The 22,615-nt window shown below is 39.5% G+C and overlaps 1 protein-coding gene across 6 annotated transcripts in view; it reads left to right on the plus strand.

Annotated features, from left to right (window-relative positions):
• ttll5 (tubulin tyrosine ligase-like family, member 5) overlaps positions 1-22,615 on the plus strand; it is an 80,968-nt gene that overhangs the window by 19,467 nt on the left and 38,886 nt on the right. For 4 of the 6 annotated variants that reach the window (XM_054795733.1, XM_054795737.1, XM_054795736.1 and 1 more), the window contains 15 exons: positions 2,499-2,580; positions 5,150-5,211; positions 8,125-8,216; positions 9,184-9,276; positions 9,388-9,479; positions 9,914-9,976; positions 12,116-12,264; positions 12,494-12,764; positions 14,601-14,718; positions 15,100-15,246; positions 15,331-15,422; positions 15,511-15,659; positions 15,928-16,428; positions 18,243-18,430; positions 20,204-20,334. In XM_054795733.1, coding sequence (XP_054651708.1) covers positions 2,499-2,580; positions 5,150-5,211; positions 8,125-8,216; positions 9,184-9,276; positions 9,388-9,479; positions 9,914-9,976; positions 12,116-12,264; positions 12,494-12,764; positions 14,601-14,718; positions 15,100-15,246; positions 15,331-15,422; positions 15,511-15,659; positions 15,928-16,428; positions 18,243-18,430; positions 20,204-20,334 — 2,230 coding nt within the window. The remainder of the gene's footprint in view (positions 1-2,498; positions 2,581-5,149; positions 5,212-8,124; positions 8,217-9,183; positions 9,277-9,387; positions 9,480-9,913; positions 9,977-12,115; positions 12,265-12,493; positions 12,765-14,600; positions 14,719-15,099; positions 15,247-15,330; positions 15,423-15,510; positions 15,660-15,927; positions 16,429-18,242; positions 18,431-20,203; positions 20,335-22,615) is intronic. The other 2 variants (XM_054795735.1, XM_054795734.1) reach the window with 2 other exon arrangements.

Raw genomic sequence — 22,615 nt, forward strand, 5'->3', positions numbered from 1 at the left:
GTTAACGTCACTAATTCATTCCAGATGGTTCGACTCTAACCGAAATGGACGCTAACCGAAACAAGAAATATGTAAATCCAATTAATCTATGCCAGAAAGCCAAAAATGATAACACAAAACACGGGCGACGGTTACGGTTGCCATCTTGTTAGCTAGCTAATAGGATGCTTACAAGGAAGGACTTTTTGTGATAAAAAAAAAATTACATGAAGAACACAGTTGGACTTTGGCAGTGTCTTAACAACACAACAAGACGTGCACCATGCTGTATGCTAACCAGAGAATGCAGGCATACCAGAGGCAAAATTGTGGTGTACATTTTTGACATTACCGAAAAACATGCCAATCTCTGATAATATCTGTCGACCGTTATACTGTATTCTACAAAATTAAACACGGATTAGGACATGACACATAAAACAAAGAAAAACTGGAAATGGCCCGAATCCCCTTGAAATGCCACCTGCAAACCAAAATGGTCGATTGATGATTTTCATGTGCAAAACCATGATGAACAAATTTTGCCAGGATACGCATGCTCTCAAGATTTGGCGTGGTCTTGAGTTTGTTAAAGCCCTCAAAAAGGTGATTTTATCCATCATCCATCTGTTTTCTATGCCGCTTATCCTCACTAGGGTTGCGGGTATGCTGGAGCCTATCCCAGCTGACTTCGGGCGAGAGGTGGCGTACACCCTGGACTGGTCGCCAGCCAATCACAGGGCGCATATAGACAAACATTCCCACTCACATTCATACCTACGGACAATTTAGAGAATGTGGGAGGAAACCGGAGTACCCGGAGAAAACCCACGCATGCACAGGGAGAACTTGCAAACTCCACACAGAGATGCCCAACGGAGATTCGAACCCAGATCTTCCAGGTCTCCTGACTGTGTGGCCAACATGCTAGCCACTCGGCCACGTGCGGCCAAAAGGTGATTTTATTGCCGGAATAATAGTAATAGTAAAAAGTATTAAAGAATAATAATAATAAGAAACGGGAATCGGGAGTGTCCATTTGTCACCTTTACCACAAAGCTGAGATGTAGGCTGTTTTTTTCTTTACATGTACTTAATATCTTTGCACTTCTACCTGGGTTCACACCATCCTTATACATCCTCATTTGGTGTATTGATGAATGGTTACATTGATCCAAAACCTTCCAATATGGCGTTATTTTGGACTGCAAATGTCACACTAGTGTGATTCACATCATTTTTGTAGTCATTAAGCCACTCAGTGACCTCACAGATGTTCTCCATCTGGATATTGGAAAGCATTTTTGAATGTTACATGCATTATTAAAAGCAACTAATCCTGTCCACTACATCTGCCCAGACTGCTATTATTAAGTGTAAGTCATCACTTGCTGTCACCCTGTCTCGGCCTCTTGTGTGTTTAACACTGGCATTGACCTGAGATGCTTGAACAAACAGCGTGGCGGCTTTGAAACCTCCATCCCCCTCCTCCAGTCTGTTCTCAACACAGTCTGTTCTTTTGAAGTGCCATTAAAGGCTTGTGTTTTTTTTTTCTCTTATATTACAGCCTGGCTTTGGCCTAACCCTGTAAAATAGCGTGCTTTTTGTGAACTCTGCTTTTGGGTCCAGTATGACACTCCACAGAGCAGTGCACATGTTTAACGGCCCCATTCAAAGGGTGACACTGCACTGGCTATCATTGTGGGAACCCTGGGTATATATGTTGTATTTAGAGAGCACAAACCCTATATACTGTATGACAACAATCCGCAAATATTATTATATATTATTATTATTACCTTTCATTGTTAGGTTAATTGTCGACTCTAAATTCTGTGTGGAGTTTGCATGTTCTCTGCAACTCTAAATTGTCCATAGGTATGAATGTGAGTGTGAATGGTTGTTTGTCTATATGTGCCCTGCGATTGGCTGGCGACCAGTCCAGGGTGTACCCTGCCTCTCGCCCAAAGTCAGCTGGGATAGGCTCCAGCACACTCCCGCAACCCTAATGAGTGTATTTTACTGTGGAGTTCACAGTGGCTGAGCATAAATGGCCAAGATAGCTAATCAAATGATGAGAATGTTGTTCTTCTTGTTAATATGTTCTGGCATTATGTAGACGGGCATTATCATCCCAGCCCTCAAGACATTTTTGACTCAATGTACAAAACTATTGGAAGGCGCAGTTTGTTTTTGATTCCCTGCCTTACATAAGCTTTTTCATGACAGATGAAATGTGTATGCACTTAGTTGATGTAATAGAGCCAAGCCCTCAGTAGCAGCCTTTGGTGAATGTTCTCTCGTGAGTGACTGAGTATATAACACGCATGTAATCCATAGCAGAGAGACGTTGGCCATGTTGCCAAATGCCACATAATGGGGCTCTGATAAAACGCTGGAAAACCTTGTGACTTTGATACTCCTTAGTTTTTATTTGCAGCAGTCGGGTCTTGCTCTTGCTCACTTTCCAAGTCTGTGGTGAAAAGCTTTTGATTCATTTTGTCTCTGTCTTTTTGTAGAACTTTATGGATTTGATGTGCTCATTGACTCCAACCTCAAACCCTGGTTGTTGGAGGTGAACCTTTCTCCATCTTTGGCCTGGTGAGTGACACTTTCCAAACTGTGTCAGTGTTTCTTTTGTTGTTTTAGGGTCCATTAACATGCCAGCTGTGTTTTTGTGAATAAAAACGCGTCTCACAGTTTTTGAAAACGTCTCAAAAACACTCAGACACAAAATTTGTAAAACCTCACATACATTCATGAATGGCGAAACATAAGATTGTTGTATGTGTTGTGCTTAAGATAACTCTTCATAACACTTCTCCAGTCAAATGTACATTTAGTTTGATGACCAGTGGAGACACATTACTCCTATAACACAAATTTGTAACACAAATATATGAAGTATTTGGATTTGGTTAAGACCAGGAACAGTATGCATTATCACGATTATTGCTCCTCGTTTTATGACATTTCCTGGTTACGCTGCACTCCCATAAATTGTTATTATAGTGGATCCTTGCATGTTTGCAATTCAGTATTTGCGTCCCCGCAAATTCAGAGTATTTGGGGAAAAAAGGCATTTTGTATTATTAAAATTCTTCTTTTTTTCTCTGAAAAATGTTATTTTTTTTTACAGAAAACACGTATCATTCACCCTAAGTTGAGTTGGAAATCTCATATTAAATATATACAACAAAAGGTGGCGAGAAATATCTCTATATTGAATAAAGCAAAATATGTTCTTGACCAAAAATCACTCCACACTCTGTACTGTTCCTTAGTATTACCATATCTAACGTATTGTGTGGAGATATGGGGAAATAATTACAAAAGCAATCTTCACTCACTCACTGTACTGCAAAAAAGATCTGTGAGGATAATTCATAATGCCAAGTATAGAGGACATACAAACCCTTTATTTTTAAAATCACAGATATTAAAATTTGCAGATTTAGTACAATTTCAAACCGCTAGAATAATGTATAAAGTTAATAACAACTCGTTACCCAAAAACCTAATAAAGTATTTCTCTATCAGAGAGGAGAAATATGATCTTAGAGGAAAATTAAACCTAAAACATTTATATGCGAGAACAACGCTGAAAACCCACAGCATTTCCGTGTGTGGAATTAAATTATGGAACGGATTGAGTAAAGAACTCAAACAATGTACAGAGATGAGCAAATTCAAAAAACAATACAAGCAGTTGATGTTTGCCAAATACAAGGCAGAAGAGTCTTGATTGTTCTGTCAGGTTTGTTATTATTATTATTTTTTTTTTGTTTTAAAAAGCTTTGTTCTTTATTTATTTATTTATTTAGTATTGTTATTATTATTATTATTATTATTATTATTATTATTAATATATATATATATATATATATATATATATATATATATATATATATATATATATATATATAATATAATATAATTGTTATTTTTATTTATTTATTTTTTTTGGGGAGGGCTGTCTTACCGTTATCTATTATGTATTATCCTGACTATCACAGAAAACATGACATGGAATGCAGGAAGTGAACTACATGTACTGTACAAGATGTAGATTGGAAGGGGGGGTAGGATTAAATAAGCTTTGCTTCTTCCTACTCCTTTTGGACATGTGGAACTGTGAAATAATGATAATGATTCATGAGATGTATTCCATTGTAACCTTCATGTTCAAATAAACTAAACCAAACCAAACCAAACCAAACCAAAGTTAATAATTCATCGAGGCGTGATACTCAAGCATGACGTGGGGTAGGTGGAAGAATACGTAGGTGGGGTAATACATAGTCAGGTGTCGCTACACTGAGAAACATTACTTTTGTTCAATTTAGTTAACTTGTTAACTTGAACCGCCATTGTGTAGCTAGGTAGGTAGGCTCTTTTGATGGCAGTGCGTCTAAAAAAAAGGAAAGTGGAAGTGAAGCCAAATAAATCAAGGATAAAGACGGTATCCTTGAAGAAGTGAAGGATCAGCTACTATAAAATGATAGTGACAATTACACAGCGTCCCATTATTGACATTTCTTCCTCCCAATAAGCATCTCCTTACAGTGTGCAAACCATCCACGGGGATAAAAATTAAGGAGTTGTTCTTTTTTTTTATTACTTTGATTTAATTCTTGTATTTCATCTTTTTATATGTTCTCCATGTGTACAGTGTGAGCGACTGAGGTGTTAATTTAGGTGTAAGTTCTGATTTACACTAAAACTTGACTTATAACGGCATCATAGGACTGAAACTGGTATGTAAGCCGAGGATTTCCGATATAATATTAATATAATATAATATAATATAATATAAAATAATATATAATATAATATAATATAATATAATATAATATAATATATATAATATAATATTTTCAAGATTCAAGAGTTTTATTGTCATATGCACAGTAAAACAGGTAGTTATACTACGCAATGACATTCTTATTCTGTTCATTCTCCCTAAAAAAGAAAGAAAACACAAGAAAATGAATAAGAACATTATTTTTGCGGCTTTGTGTGAATAGTTTTTAAAAAAACATTGCTTTCATGAAAACAGGCCCTTTCTTTGAGTTTTGCAACAAAAAGGGGAGTTGTGTTCATGAGAACATGTCATATGCCTTTTGTTACTTTTTCCTTTTGCTTAATTGTTCTTATACTTCATTTACAGCGATGCCCCTCTGGATTTGAAGATAAAGGCCAGCCTGATAGCAGACATGCTCTCACTTGTGGGTTAGTGCACTCTAAAAATATTATGACATGCATTTAATCCCAAGATTTATGGAGATTATTTCATATCCTAGCTGTCCTAACCATGTTATCTGAAGGCCTAACGCGAGCTAATTGTATCCAATCGGGATATGGCAAAGGATATAGAGTGTTCACTGTCATCTGTTCAATGCAGAGACTTTTTTGTGCACAGATCACAATTTTATTTGTCTCATGTTAAAAAATTTTATTTTTCATGTGTACAATCTCAACTATGCATGCATGTTTTCTTTAATTAGTTGTAGTTTTTCAAATCCACATTTAGAAAATGTTCTTACATAATTGACCTAGAATGAGCTATATACATCAGTAGAAAACAACTCAAATGCATGCAAACACATTTTTTAAGCAGAAATGAGTGACATTTCTTACATATAGTACTTTTTTTTTTGCTTAAATATTATTTTACGATTTATGAACATGATGAATAACCATTTTTGTCACAAAGTATAGTGCTTTCCACACAATATGCCTACCATGTGTGGATTCTGCTGTGTTGGGACTCCACAGTGTCCTATTACATTCTGTGAGATCTTGTTGATGGTGATGAGCAATGATGTTATCTTAGTACCTAATGTGTAAAAACATTGTCATAGTTTTGTTTGTGATGATTGTTGACAATCACACCCAATCTGCACATCTTGTCATATCACGTCTTCCAGATCATATTTGTGTTATCATGGTAGTTTAATATTTGCTAAACAGTGCAGTACACAAAGAACAACTGAAGTCGCTGAGAATGGTGTTAATTTTGTATTGTATTGGGCCATAAACCAACATTTTTCATAAATTACAGTCAGGGGGCGAGGAGATCACAAATAATGATAATGACTTGCTGATAAGTCACTCTCAGTAAGACAAGCAGAGATTTCATGGAAATCAATCCTAAGTTGTCAAGACATTTCACTCAAAACCACAAATATTAACTTAGTAGAGGCGCCAGTATCAGTGGAGACACTTGGATGAAATGTCTCTAAAATATGCCAGTCCATCAAATTGATGCTGATCCACTGTGAGATGTTGATGAAGTCATGATGTGTTGCTTGTGGTTGACTGTACGCTGTTTACGGTATGCTGTTTTCTTTTACATGAAATACTACCGCAATATGTTACTTGCCCTGACACATTTCTGACCACCTGATAATCGTTAATTACTTATAATTATGGTTAGATATGTGATAGTGTGCGTCTCCCTATTGTGTGTCCTGACAAGCTGGATCAGCCTACAAATAAAACAAAATGAATCTTAAGCATGTAGACGTAACAAATAGCAGCCTGAGGCAGCATAAATGTGTTCGTACAAGAGGTATTTATGTCTCTTGCTCTAATAATTGATAGTGCGTGTGTTTGGCTGTTTTTTCCGACACACAAAAGCTCATCATGTTCTTTTTGGAGAATCTGGTAGATAAAAAACAAAAAAAGTGAGCCCACCTGATAGTAGGTGTTAATCAAATACACCTATGCTTCCTCCTAATGGTATTGATGAAATGGGAAAATTGTGTGTGTGTGTGCGTGTGTGTGTGTGTGTGTGTGTGTGTGTGTGTGTGCGTGCCTGTGCATTCCTATATGCGATTATGAGTCAGGCGTGTTGTGCCTTGAAGCAATACAATCTGGTCATTAATGGAAGAGTAGAATCATAAATACCTTGTTATCTTCTGAGGGAGACATTACTCCACATCCAGGGAAGTTCAGCAGTGGCTTGTAAAACATAGCTCATCTATTATGTACCGAACAAACCCAATCACTGATTAGTGATCATGCATACTCAGCTTGCATCCCAGATCTGTAAGTGATGACAACATTGCATTAGCATTATTTTGTGCCTTTGTATAGCTGATAGAGCCATGGCACGATGTACAGTATGTGTTTAAATAGTCGTTGTATTGGACTGGTTTGGAGGAGCTGATACAACACAGTGGGATTGCAACAAAAAGCAGAAACGTGTACTGTACGTGCAGTGGCCATAACATTAGGCACACCTGCATAATCTCATGATATAAAGAGAACATTTCTACAGATAGAAATGTTCATTTTTGCACAAAGCATGATGTTCATGGTGACGGGTGACATGGTGACCCAGCAGACTTTAAATGTCACCAGGCAATCACAGGGCACATATACACAAATACCCATCAACACCTATGGACAGTTTAGAGTCTCCACTTAAAATAACATTCATTGTTTTTGGATCGTGGGAGGAATCCTAAGTATACCCACACAAGCAGGGAGAAAATGCAAACTTGACATATACATCTTCAAGCTGAGATTCAACCTCCTGGGTGTGACGCAGACATGCTAAGTACATGCTCCACAGAGGTGCCAAGAAATAGATTGTTTAAAAAAACTTTCCAGCCTCGGGGATTATTTTTGTTCTCTTATAATTGTAATTCCAATTAAGAATTTTTTTTGCTTGAATGTCCCAGAATATCTACGACATCCTGCTCACTGTACATATGTCGTATTACATTGTTAGTACAGTAGTAGCAATAGTAATAGCCTCTGTGCCGAACTGCTGCTTTTTAAAAGAAGTTAAAACTCCATTCATCCACCTGTGCATTGTCTATATCGCTTATCCTGTTGGCATCTGGGCACCAGTCATTTTACAGGGCACATATAGACAAACAACCATTGACACTCACATTCACTGAATAACAACTAAACACCTGCTGGCTGCACGAAAGTCATCTGAGTGAAGCACTACAGTATGAGTGACTTTCTTAAACTATTTTTTTTAACATAGACTTACTGATTGTTTACATGTAGCTAGGTTGTGTCCCAGCACTGAAGATTAAATGCAGTGTGAGAAACATAAGAAGCATGAGTGACATATTTGAAATTGAATGTCATTGTTATATAATAACCCTTTTGTTCCTGCAGGCTTGGTGTGTCAGGACCCTGTGATGAGGAAGCCACGTTCTGAGCGAGGCAACTTGGACCCCAGCCTCAAGCAGGCAGCCCATAGAACACAGGTACCGCGGGCATGCACACACATAAGCCACATTTCAACTATAGAGTGCCGCTGCTTTCACCAGTCACGTGCAACATTGCTCACAGTTCATTCCTGCAAGTGTGTGGACACACAGTACATGGTGGCCTGTTGAAATGTGAAGGTCACACAAGTGTTTCTCTGATGTCCTTCCATGACTGAGTTTGTCCACCTGTTGCCTTTCACTGCACCTACAGCCATTTCACACAACTCAGTGTTATGTATTCTATTTTGTTCCCATCCACATTAATTCTTTTTTACTTATATCACTTTACAATTCCCTGATGCTTCCTACATGACTGGTAAGAAATTGCTTTCTCCCTTTTCCTGATTTGATTATATTCCTTTTACTCTTATTTATCGTGACAGGCAAATGGTCTGCATGGCTTTCTAATGCAGCATTTTAGGAGATTTCTCATTACATTAGCAGAGGGCCTGCATAAGTACTTGTTTGAAATACTGCAATGCACCACTTGGCTAAAAAGCTCTAAACTTTCTTTATAGACTCACTGTGACAAACCCAAAAGCCTAACTGTAAATCAGACTTGTCATAAAGGCTGCTGTAGAACTCGGACCGCCTTGAGAGAACCTGTCGTCTTCCTTTACTTTGACTGGGACAACAGTTGAGCCTTTTATTGAGGGCTTAGGCCTTTCACTTCTTGGCTGCCTTTGTATCCCCCCAGCCACGTCAGTTGAATTAAACATAATCCTGGTGCTATTTAGATAGCATTCTCTGAATGCAATTCAGTGAGGCGCTGTTCTGCTGTCTGATCTCCACTACAACCTGCATGCCAAAGCTGTCAATCACAGCCTGGTGGTGCATGCAGAGGAGCCAGACCAGTCAAGAAAAAATATATAATCTTCAAATAACTTATTTAACAATAATTTAGTATTATTTTGTTGCTTGGTATTTTCATTGGTGATGTGGCCTTACGTCTTTTCTTCTGTAGTGGCAGAGGCCCTCATTAGCTGCTCACTGTGAGACAGTGGCGTTTAGAGACAAGCCGGGAGGAGAGAGCACACTGGGCTTGACTGCTGAGGAGGTACAGTCCTGTCGTGCTATGTTGCTGTGTGTTACTCTTGAAGTTCAGACAACATATGTGGAAAGCCAGCATGCCTTTAAACATGTGTTTTGTTTCCTTTCACTGTGGTAGATCAAAGTCGTGAGAAGGACAAAGGAAGAGTACGAGAGAAGAGGAGGCTTCATCAGAATCTTCCCCACTGAAGACACGTGGGATCTCTATGGGTAAGTTGAGCCAAAATGGAAACCAACTGATTAAGTGTAATTTTTAGATCCCCATCTGTCCGACATGTTACTCATTATTGTACTGTCCTCAGATGAGTACACTCAAATTACTCCTAAAATCAGACCATGCAACTCAACATACTTATGAAGCTCTTTTTTCCCCAGCCAGTGTTTTATTGAAATTCCTTCAAAGACCTTATTAGGAAAGGAAATCCATTTTTAGGCTTTCAATTGATATTCCCATATGAGGATTTGTTGGTTGATTAGATACATGGCTCTTTAGCAGCAGGGATTTTGTGGCATCTTACAAAGCATCTACTGCCATCCAATCTCCACCCTTTTAAGATCCTTGCCGCAAATAACAAGGTTGAGGCTGATTTGGTAGCATTACTTTTATGACAAATCTATTTTGCCTATTATCTCCCCTTTCTCAGTGGATATCTGGAGTCCAAGACATCAATGAACTTCATGTTGGCAAAGAGACTTTTCCATGGAAGGTAAGCGTTTCCATTGTGGTCAGGATCAGGGGACTGGATCTCTCCTTCAGTTTATGGAAGCAGTTGGATTCCAGCATGGAGTTTGTTTGGTCTTTGACTTGGGTAGGTGAGAGGAACAGCTGAGAAGAGGATGTGTGCTCATCTTTTCCAGTGTGTCCACTGTCTATGTGGCATCAGTTTGGGAAGAGGAAGGGAAAGACTTCTTTGTTATGCATTGTAATATGGACATACATCATCCCTCACATTTGTGCAACCATTTTGTTATCTGTTCTCAAGGGACTGTAGAAACACTGTAGAAAACAAACATGGATAAAATTTAGTGTAGTCTGTGTATATACAGTAGCTTGTATTGCAGTACAGTAATCCTCGTGTATCCCGGTTAATTGGTTCCAGACGCCACCTTTGTAAGTGAATTTCCGCAAAGTAGGATTCCTTTTTTAAAACTGCAATATTTTCATAGTTAGAGCATAGAAAACCTGTTTCTGACCCATATTGTAAATATGGGTTTTAACATTATTAGAGCCCTCTGGACATGAAATAACACCCATATACTTGTAGTCACCTTTACACTCATATTACCCAACATAGTAGATACAATCAGAGAAAATAAGCCATTTAAGACATAAATAAAACTAATGCTTGTGTGTGTTGCAATAAATAATAATAATAATAATAATAATAATAATAATAACAACACTACCATTATTATTATGATTATTACAGTTGTTATTATTATTGTGTCTGTTGTGAGATAATTCAAACCTGCAATAAATGCCTGTTCTGGTGATCAAGTCTGGCGCTTGTATGTTTCACCGAACATTAGTTACATTACTGACACCTAGTGACCTGTGTAGAATACTGCATAACACAATTTGAATGCATCTTCTTAATGCCTTATAGTTGTATGTTTGTTTATTTAGCCATTTTTATGCTTAAAAATGCTTAATTTAGGCAAAAATACATACAATTTGCTTAAATATGCTCACTTAAAAAAATGAATAGGCAATATTCAACTATGAAACAGCATGATTTATTAATATATTTTTTAAAAACGTGATAGAGTGAAGCCACAAAATACAAACTGCAATCTAGCGAGGGACGACCGTATTGATTTACTATTGTCTGAAAGTAACTCAACACACCATTATTGTTTAAATAGCCGGCAACACAAATGAGTATGGTACACCTCACAGTGAACACGATAAAATTGTGTCCAAAGTGTGAATATTTAGTGCCATCACCATTGTTATCTTATCCTCTTGAGCCTGGAATTCACCGTTGTTACTGGAATCTTCTTACACTTTACCACAATGACATCACAGAGCTGCTGGACGTGGGACGCCTTGCACTCCTCCACCTACCTTCTGCTTGAAAATGCTCCACAGGTGCTCAATTGAGTTCAGGTGTGGAGCCATACTTGGCCACTCCATCACTTTCAGCTTCCTCAGCAAAGTACCTGTCATCTTGGAGGTGTGTTTTCGCTCATTAGAATGTTGTAAAATTCTGTGGAATTTGTAGTTTCCTCAATGAACCACAGCTCCCGCATGCTGGCAGCACTCATGCCGTCCCAAATCAAGACGCTACCATCACCATGCTTGACTGTTGACAGGACACTATTTATCTTGGTATTCACTTGTGTTGCCAGCTATAGTGTTGAGTCATTGTCAGTGGACAGTGGAAATCTATACTGCTATAACAAACTGTTATACTACATTCAATAATTAAAGTTTCATTTCTATAGTATTGTCCCTTGAGAAGATATAATACAATGGTTTCTGAGATGTGAGAGGTGTAATCAATTTTGTGAGACACTGTATGTTTTTAGGCCAACCTTAACTTATTTGCAATGTCTTGAGAATATATATATCATATCATCACACTGAAAACTCCTCTTGCAGCTGCATCAGGGAAATGGTTGTTACTTTAATGATCCAGTGGCTGTTATTATTTAACATTTATTCTTTCTCCTTTGGACCATCACTCTAAGTCATGTCAACATCTGGAAAAACTACTCAACCACACTAATCTTTCTCAGAGTTTGCTCTGCAACGTCTTTTTGGAAATGCTAATTTCCATATAAATCATCGGTATTGTTGTTGTCACCACGGTTGTGTTGACATGTCTTCTGCTGTCTCTTAGGTATGGGGGAGGGAATGCGCAGCTGCAGATGGACACAGCCGACGGCTACCACGCCGTCCAGTACGAGAGGAAGCTGCCGTCTCTGGAGGCCCGTAAGAGGAGACGACACCACCTGAGTCATCGCTCTGCTGTTGGAAAGAAGAAATCGGGTAGGCCTGATGTATACTACTTGAGCTCAGCAGCTTCACTCTAAATGTAGGCTGTTGTGCACTTTTGGTTCCAATAAAAAAACTCCCATGTGTCACACTAAGGTTATCCAAATTTGGCTTTGAATGAGTTGATGTCATTGCAACAAAAACACAAATCCTATTTTGGGTGTACTTGTGTATTTTTGCCAACAGTTTGGTGATGCAACTGACAAATGTCTTCTCCTTGCAGTGCTGCATACCTCAGGGACGCAATCCAAGGCCTCCCTGACGGAGAGCAGTAGCCTGGAGGGAGAGGATTGCATACGGGAGGAAAGAGATGAGATGAAATGTATTGTCAAGCCAATCTTACACAAGGTTTTGGTAGCAGAGCAAAGAAAACAAGTGGCTTCACCAGCACAGCGCTCTCACAGCGAGGCTCCGTCCAGCTCAGAGGCAACAACACACAACAGCAGGCCCCATGTCAACCTGCTTCACATCCTCCAGCAGGGGTGGGACATCAGGTCAGTTTGTGTTCCAGGCAGCTGCTCATGCTACTTAATCATCCTCCCTCATTTTATTTTTCACTCTAACCGCCTTGCACATTTGAGAGGGAGATGTAAAGGGCACATTTGCTCCCACCAAAGGAGATGAGAAGAAAATGTGGTCTATATTTAACTGGGTTATGTTTTGATGAGACTATTTTGGCTTTGGTAATGTGTACCCGTGTCACCACATAGAAAAGCATAGTTTGTGACACTAATGTGCCCACTTTCACACAGCGGGGTATGCCACTCACTGTTACTTGTTGACTCATTGCTTGTACAGTGGAACCTTGGTTTTCGTACACCCCGTTTTTTCATAGGATTGTGTTTTTGATGAAGAATATTTCCAAAAATAGGTCTCAACTTTCATACAGTGTCTCAGTTATTATACGACCAAACTGTGCTCAAACAAAGCATCCACGCTGTGGTAACCCAATCTATGTGAAGTATGGATAGTGGTTCTTTTAGACCTGCAGAGCTATAGATAGAATCTGGCCAGGGAATTGTTTAATCATCTTCATTATTTGTGTGGGGGTGGTTTATTTATTCATAGAACACACACACAGATTGATGAATACCTCGTATCCTGTCTCCTTAATTCCTCCTAAAAAGCAATGTGCGTCCTTCGCTGATGAGGTGTTCAAGCACACTGTGTATTTCTGAGTGTTCTGTGTGCTTTTTTTGACTACGGCTGCAAAATATCTAGGGTTGAACAATATATCTTTTTCAAGCCGATACCTATAAATTCCTGCATTTCAAGACCGATACAGATAACCAATGACTTTATATCTATTATTTTTTTAATTTACATTTTACTGTAGTTTGTGCTTGAGCCCAACCAATTTATCGGCAGGCCGATTATGACGTATCACCGATTCCCATATATTAACTTTTTTTGCTGCACGGAGATTCTGTCGCTAAGTAGCGAGGTGCCGCTCTTTCTGCCTCACTCAATCAGCTGCTGGAGAGGAATGACAAAAACAATTTTTTTACACCTTTGTAAGCTGTGACTTTGTAAAACAATATAACGCTACACTATAGTGCTATTCTGTCAGGGCCCGTCTAGGAGAACAATCTAATTTTTTTAACGCAAGTTTTAGAGGGCATATGGCAGCATTTTAACGTCGTGTAAGCTGCATCTCTGTGAGATAAACAAAGATACATGCAACTGTTAATCCACATGTCCACCATTATTTAAGACTATTATACAGCATTTTAAAGTGAAGTGAAGATACTGTATATGCAGATATAGGCAGCGTCCCACTTAACTATTATTATTTATTATTATTTTTTACATTTTTTTAAATCTTGTTAATGTTTGCTTCAGCTTTTGTTTTTTGAGCCGTTTGCAAATACTCAGGGGCTACAAATGGAACTTTTCAATAGCTAGTAAATATGACTACCATAATTTCCGGTGTATAAGACGCACTGGTGTTTAAGCCGCACCCACTAATTTTAGAGAGAAAAACAGATATGTACATATATAAGACGGACCGGACTATAAGCCACACATGTCCACGTCATAAAATGGCGCGCACGAGTCAGTGAGGACCAGGTAGCTCTTGATTTGACAGGATCCAATCATTAGCTATGAAAAAGCTCACAACGAGTTTGTCAACCCATTGGAAATCTCAGGAGGTCATTACTCAATATAACAGACTGCATTTTGTCCCAACAAAGCATTTCATTGGTTATGGCTGCCGGGGCGCTGCAATGATGCCAATCGAATTCCAACAGACTGACAAAGTATTAATGATGTAATGTCTAATCAATGTAGCCGTGCTATTTATTTACCTGTTTTTATCTCCTTTACAGTAAAGTGCAGGCTCGAATGACCTTTTCTTCGTACCTGCAGCGAGTTCAACAAAGACTGTTGGCAGAGAGCAGGGTCAATGGCATTTCAGCATGGCCAGACAAGGACAATTACCAAATGGTACAACTATTTAAAACATCTCAGTAATGGAGTCTCTCTTAATAAGTGAACAAGAATGACATGCAGTACTCTTAATGGAACATTGTTTCCTGTGTATGTATCTGCACTATTGCCAGATTTCCCCTTATTATTACTCATCTATGCCCTGGCTGTGGTGGAATTGAATACAATGGGGAAAACGAGGCCTCTTAAGAAATTAACTTATTGGAAAGTTGTGTTGGTGTACGGGAATCATGGCATGTATAATCATTGTCTTAATCAGCAGCAACCTCAGACCTTTAACGATCATCCTTGTGAGCAATGAATGAATAGTGCACTATAGTGAAGAATTTTGTATTCACAATTATAATAATAATTTGCATTTTGTGCATGTCCGCAAAGGAGCTGATTATTCGCTTCCTGAAAAGGGCTGCCAGTAACCTCGACCAAGACATCAAGGTGGTTCTGCCCAGTCACCGGCTACCAATCCAAGACCGCAGACGTATCCTGTCCCACCAACTAGGAGAGTTCATCCAGTGTTACAACAAGGTGCCTATTCCCAGAATGCGGTTTTACCTAAACACAGAAGACATTGTAAGATTTATTTTCTGTTATGCCTCCTTATCTTCTCAGGAAACGGAGCATATGGTGAGAAAACAGCAGAGTAGTACAGAGGAGAAGAGTGTTGACCCCCAAGTGTTTCATGAGTACATCACGGCTGCAAGGTTAGTGAGCTGGCTAGCTGTCTTCCAGTGTACAGTGGAGCGATTGCAATCTGCAAAACATATCTTTCTCCCTTGTTTTTTTTAACAGTGAAAGTGATCTAGAGGAAGTACTGACGTTCTACACACAGAAAAATAAATCAGCCACCGTCTTCCTTGGAACAAAAGTCAGGCGTGTTAAAAAAGCCTTTCATGAAATACATGCCGCACAAGAGCCAAACAACTGTGAGGCTTCCAAAGGTGAGTCCAATCCATGTTTTTTATGCTTTCTTACTGTTGGTCTGGTTTATGTTTAATATTTTATCATTCAAGCACAGTAAACAGGAATTTTGCTGTTTAGATTTGTAAAGCCCAAAATAATAAAGGGAAAAAGATTGAGTCGTCCAGGGTGAAGCAAGGGTCACTTTCAAAGGAGTAGATCTCATTTGGAGAAAACAAATGTGTGTCAGAGCCATGGAATGGCTTACTCGTGATAAAGGAGCTCTGGCTTCTTTCTTCTTTTGAACAGCTCTGCCTGTGGCCAAAGAGGATTCCAGCTTTTTGGAATCAACGCCCTCCACAAGGAAAGTCAGCAGTGACACAGACAGCAAGGCCACTGAAGATCAACCCTCTGTTTGTTTGTCTGGAGGCCAGCTGACCGGATTTGGATATGCAAAAATTCATCCGCAACTCCAGGCCTCCGAACGCTGCCCGAGCTTTCCTGTGACACAGCGTGGCTCTCTTACCCCTTCGTCACTGTCTCTTCATCGTCCTTCACCTTTGCCGCTTCCCCCTCAGCCTCCATCCTATGCTCAATCCTTGGCAAAGTCTCAATTCTCCCAGACTGAGATGCTTGCTGATTGCCCTGTATACACCCCTCTTTCTGGGCCTATGGGGAAACCAACCCAGGTTCTCTGGAGAATTCCGTCTTCCACCACGTCCACTTTAAGCTCTAGAGGAGCTTCTTCCATCACCAGTGCCATGCACATCTATAGCCAGAAGCTCGCAAGATCAACATCTGCAGGCCAAGGTAAGGGAAGTTTTGTTACCTCCGCCAGGAAAGGTGAAAGGTTATACAGTAGAAATAATGTAAATTCAATTAATCTGTTCCAGACACTTAAAGAAATATGGACAAAACATTTTGGACAGAATAATGCGAAATACTTGTAAACGACGGATGTCTGTACAAAGTAAATGGATAGATGAATATTTGATATGACTTTTCCGTTCATTGAAAACTCTTGTTGGTGAACACGGCAATGAGTGTAGATACGAGGGGTTTGGAGGGGACGGGACGAAAGGGCTACATGGACACTGTTTCACTCTAGTCCGTTAGACATAGAATAGAATAGTATGCCTTTTATTGTCACTATACACATGAACAATGAAATTTAAAACTTAACTTTAAAGAGTGTACGGTTACCACTGTGTACTTCACATACTTCACTGTTCACTTGAACTTTATTGTAGGGTTCAGCAGCTGGTACAATCATCATTAGACAAAATGGCTTGGCTCACTTTCTGTAACTTGTCTCCCTGAAGCCATTCCTCCTGTGACCTGTTAATTAGAAACATTTACATTACAATCCTATTGTAAGTGAATAGTGTTTTTCACTTTTCTTATCAAAGTTCTGGCAGTAGTAACTTTCTTTGGCATCATGGTGTGTTTTGCAGCCATACTCAATAAAAAAAAGCACAGACTGACACTCAGAAATGCGCTGTTTGCTTGACAGTGCTTATTAGGAGGAAGAAAGAAGACAGATACAGAGTTGTTTATGTTCTGTGTGTGTTCTATGACCAAATAAACCACAGACACACACACACATAATAAAGATGATTAAACGATTCCATGTCCGGACTACTAAATGTCCCAACTGTAAAAGAACCACTATCCATTCGTCAGAGAGTGAATGGTGTAGATGCTTTGTTTGGGCACTCTACGGTATTCTGTAGAATGATATGGGGGCAAATGGGCAAATTTGTTAGGCGCACTGGATGTACGATAACCGAGACAGTGAATGAAAACCGACATATTTTTGGAAATAATTTTTGTTGAAAACCGACTTCTACGAAAACCTAAGTTCTACTGTATTTCGATTGTCCAGTCTCTGTGGAGGGATGGTGCTTGAGCCAAAAATTAACATGTTCAATTTTGGTACAAATTCGGTTAAACAAAACATTTATTTTTACAGTCTGCTTGCACTAGGGCCAACTAATTTAAAATGAGTTAGAGGGACATATTTAGAATTGTTCAGTCTTAGCAGAGGTGTGTGCTCTTCTAAGTGCTATTCTAGTTATCTCTAATCCATAAAAGATGAGGTTGTTCCGCTCTAATGGAGGTCTGCACTTTACAGAGCAATATTCCATTTACAGCCAAGTGTGAAAATGCAAGTGATTTCCGGTTATTTGTTGTTTGTAGAAACGTGCTGAAGAAGAACCCACTGATATCTGGTGCAAATCCAGAAAAAAAGTGCACATAGGATTTTTTCTTTTCGTCGTTACCCACTCCAAAGAGCAAAGAGATCTGATGTCATTCTTCATGTACCAGAAAGTAGTCTAACTAACAAACAGATGGACAAACAGTCACAAATACAGTACTCCACATTATTTATTTATTTATTCTTTTTGCTGTTTGAGTCACAATGGATACTTTTTCCCCATCCCGGAATAAAAAAACGGATGGACAATCACGTTGTCTTAGATCATCATCTTCTGTGGACCAAGAAGTTGCCTGCTAACATCTGTACAGACAAATAAATACAAGCTGTTTTTGTTCCGTCTTGTTTCGTCTTGGTTTTTTTTACAGTTTTATTGCCACATATTTATTCTATGTGTTTATGGTAGCTTCCAGAATGTACAGTTCCAGTAAGCTGAAGTCCAACTCTGAGGGGGGCTTCAAGGAGTTAAACTCTCTTACAGTCCAGGCCCAGTCCAACCAGCAGGCCTTCATCTCAGCTCTGCAGAAGTTGGCCGACCAGCAAGTTGCCCGCAACAATGTCGGCTGCAGGCACATCAACCTGCTGACGCAACATGTGAGTTGACTGAAGCAAATAGGGCCACCAGGAGCAGGCTGTGTTCAAATATCAATGTACAGTATGTTAGGTTCATACACAGTGTTTCGTAGAAGAAAGACAAATGTGGCCCTTCTGCAGAAAACCCTCTCTGTGAGGTCTCTTATATTTCTCTTTGCCGATGTTTAATCCTTTCCTGACCCCCTGCTGACTGGCGTCATCTAGTTGCTCACTCTTCCAGCAGACCTGTTGGAGCCGGAGGGTCTGCCGCTGCATGTGGCACACCTTCCTCCTTCAGCTTGTCTGTCGATGTGGCTTTTTGCGGGGGTGGCTTCTGGTTCTGGGTTTGTAGCTGGCTGAGCAGAGCATCGTGCCTCTACTCTGTGTGAGGTCTCATTATCAGATGCGCCATGGGGGAGTGATTTCTGTTGATACTCAGCAAGCTGCCACTATTTTGTGATAATTGATGCTTATAAATACAGGAATGTGGCAAACGGTGCTTCGCATCAGCTTCCTCACCGACTTCTCCTGCATTCCCCCGGTAGTTTGGTGCGTAGAGCCTCTCTGTCTTTGCTCCCATTTCCGCTGCTCCTCCTCCTCCTTGTCTGCTTCACTGGGTGTTTTCTGTCAAAGTTTCTAAGGATGACACAAGACCACACAGACTGTAGTTATACTGCTTCTACATTATTCTGAAAGGTGTTTACTGTATTTCCTTTGAGAAGTTAATCCTGGACGTGGCAGAAATTTGTGTTGCAGCGCAAAGCAGAAATCTGTGCTGCAAAGTCTCTTTTTTTGAAGTCTTAGATTATAAGTCATTAAATCACCAACTAAAGCGAAAGGAGAACTTTGTAAACATGAACAACTCCCTCTTGTACTGCACGACCTCTCGGGTTTCAGTAATTACTCGCTCTCATGCAAGGGTTCTTTTAAAAAAATGGGACAGAGAGATGATGAAAAAAATCTGGCTGCACCTGCTGTCCAATGTCTCATCATTAATATTCTCGATTATGCAATTACAGATGGCCTATCCATGCAGCATTAAACCTGTAAGGACCAATTTATCATGGGTGACACATAGTTTATCATGTTGTGTGCATGTCCATACAGACAGTTGTTAGTAAATTACTCGTGTAATTACACTGACAATCATTCATGTGAGTGCATAGTGCCCCACCACCCCCAAGAATAAGCAAGAGTAAGACAAGTCCACTTAAATGTGAAGGACCTCCATAGCGGTGTGACACTCTACTCGTTGTAGTGGAAAAGCTGACACAGTTCCTACATCCTGTAAGGCTTGGCATCGTCACAATGTTTCACCTTTTAGTGCCAAAGAAGGGGAGTAACGCAAACAACGACACAGTAGCGCGTGTTGCTGTTTCAGCTTGTCCGATGAGAGAGTAGCATACTGGGGCCAATGGGGTTATAAGCAGATTTGGCCTCGCAAGTCATGATAAATGATTCCTTTATGAAGAAGGTGGGAGTGGTCTACCTGGATTTAGTGCTGAGCTTCAAGCAGCTCTGTCATGTACTGTTTCACAAACAAATGTTCATGCAAGGCTGAAATACTAGATACAGGCAGCCAGCTTTGAGTGCTTGATCATCAAACATTACGATTGCTTTGGCCATTTGGAAGACTAAAAGCATAGGAAAGGATTTAACACTTCCCATATCTTGTAGATAGTACAACACAGTACAACAATTTGGATGTATTTGCTCATTGTGTTGAATGGGTAGGTTTATCCAAACCTTTTTCCAATGTTTTGAAGTAAATCATTCTTCTCTACCCTTTCACAGTTGACGAGGCTAAACCTGGCAGGCAGGATATTGAGCAGAGAAAGCCCACAATTGTCGCACCCTGCCGCCATTACCCAAGGATCCATGAGGCTGGATCACTCTGTCAGTGGTCCTTGTAGAAACAACACTTTGTAAGTCAAAGCCAAAGTAATATTAAAAGCCTTTTTATTTTTATGGGGCTATTTAATTTCCTGTTTTGACTTCCACATTCAATTACGAAAAATGCCATTTTTACTGCAAACTGTTTAGATTTCACCATGTGTCTGTTTGGCCTAAATTGCAACACAAAGCTGCAAATAGGCAGCTTGTTAATATACTTACAAATGGTGCATGTCACATGCTCATTAGTATTAATTGCAAAAGTAAACAGTAGATCTGTCTTCCAAGTGCATTGTGTTTCAGCTTTTTTTGTTTTTTTGTAATTATGTCTCCCAGGCCCAAAGAGTTACAGTACTGCATCTGAATGTTTAACTTCTAAAGGTCTTGCATTTTTTACTCTGCAGCGCCTGAGAGATAAATGATTTAGAGGGAGCAGCTCAGGTATCAAGTATTATTTCTCTTTGTCCAAATTCCTGTCTGGAGGACCTTTTTGTGTGATTTACTATAGAAACTTGGAGCTTGTTTTAGCCCAGGAGTGCATTTGGTCACACTCAATAGCATCTAAAGTCGGTCTCAGTGGTCTCGCATGGACTTGCAGATTGAAGAGTGTTATGGTAATGGTAGTGGAATGGACGCCTCCCTATGGTCAGGCTAATTTCAATTGACACTTAATAATGTTGTGGTTTTGATTCGCTTTAATGCTGTTCAAAGATGAATAAGTGTTTGCTTCAGAAAGGAGGTGCAAGTAGCTTTTGACCTCCACTACCTTTGAATTTCTACTGCCAACCTCTTCTTTGCGCTTCTCATGGGTACCACTTCCTGTTCAGAATGGTGACGATGAATGATGGACACAACCTCATTGTCTTTGGCCTGAAATGTAGGTGACCATTTATTGCCGAGTTTAGACCTCATCATGTTGTTGGATCCTGACTGTTTTTCCAGTCCAGCATTTCCTTAGTTTTGGAGCTGTCAGGGAATTCTAAGAATGTTTGGCTTTTCCCTTTTAAAATGTTTTATTCACACAAATCATGAATGAGAGTTTTTTTGTTTTGTTTTTTTTACTACGGCAGCTTTTTTTTTTTTTTTTACTGCAATAGGTTTTATACATGCTATTTATTCTCCAAAATATGTGTTTTCATATTCAAAACCAATTGCTTTGCTGTCTTTTGTGGGCTCTGGGGAGCTCGCAGTGTAGTTGTCGTATGGTGTGGTGGTTATCATGTCTGCTTTACATGCAGAAGGTCTTGCGTTCACTCCCTAGTTGAGCCAAGCGTTTCTAATGCCTTGACTATGGTGGTGAAGTGTTTTGATTATTATTTTGGCTCCTGGTTTTGCCCCTTCCTAAGTGTCCTTATGGAATATACCAATCCCATTGTTTCTCCACTGTGGGATTGTAAAAAATTATTTTAATTTTCTAATCTTAAATTGCACTGGCGATAGGGGTGGGGAAATAATCGATTCTTAGATGCATTGCGATGCGGGTTAATCGATACATAAATGCCAATAATCGATGCTGACAGAACAAAAGAACACGGAACAAAAGCAGAAGTGCCGCCCAGACAGTTTATGGTGGTGCACCTAAGTGTAAGACGCTACCAGAATGGCTGAGCCTAAACTCCGACCCGCACCAGCTTGATTTAAAGCGAACGTCTGGAAGAACTTTGGCTTTCACGTAGTTGAAGGTAAAAATGAGCTGGACAACAGCAAGACAATAAGCAAGCTTTGTCATACAAGCTTAAAATATTTTGGGAACACGACAAATATGCGAAACCACATAGCACCTTTCCACCCGAACAAGGAGGAAAAACAGCTTGCTGAAGTTGTTGCCAACCACAGAACCATCAAGCAGGTGATAACTAATTTTCCACCCAACTCGGAAAAGGCAAAGCGAATCACAAAGTCAATCACAACTTTTATTGAGAAGAATTTGTGGCCGTACTCGGTTGTTCGGGAGCATGGCTTTCATGCTTTGTGTACTTTCAAACCCAGATACAACGTCCCATCGTAACGTTATTTCACTGACACTGCAGTTATGAATAAGGGCAGCCTAGATTTTTGGGTTATTCATAATATACTGACGTCTGCTAGCATTATTCCTGTATGAGAGCCGCTGGTATAAAAAATCTATATTTTGTATGAAATGTTTTTGACCTTGCTATACAGCAAAAATATTATTTTGTCAGAGATTCTATGCTTAGGATTTTAGTTTTTTCAGAAGTGTATTATTTATTTGTGAATAATGATAGATTTTTTTTGTGTTGGCTATTCAGGATATACTGAAGCTTGTTAATTTTATACATGCTGCTACTGGTG

The sequence above is a fragment of the Dunckerocampus dactyliophorus genome, chromosome 13, assembly GCF_027744805.1.
Source record: "Dunckerocampus dactyliophorus isolate RoL2022-P2 chromosome 13, RoL_Ddac_1.1, whole genome shotgun sequence".
NCBI classification, from domain to species: domain Eukaryota; kingdom Metazoa; phylum Chordata; class Actinopteri; order Syngnathiformes; family Syngnathidae; genus Dunckerocampus; species Dunckerocampus dactyliophorus.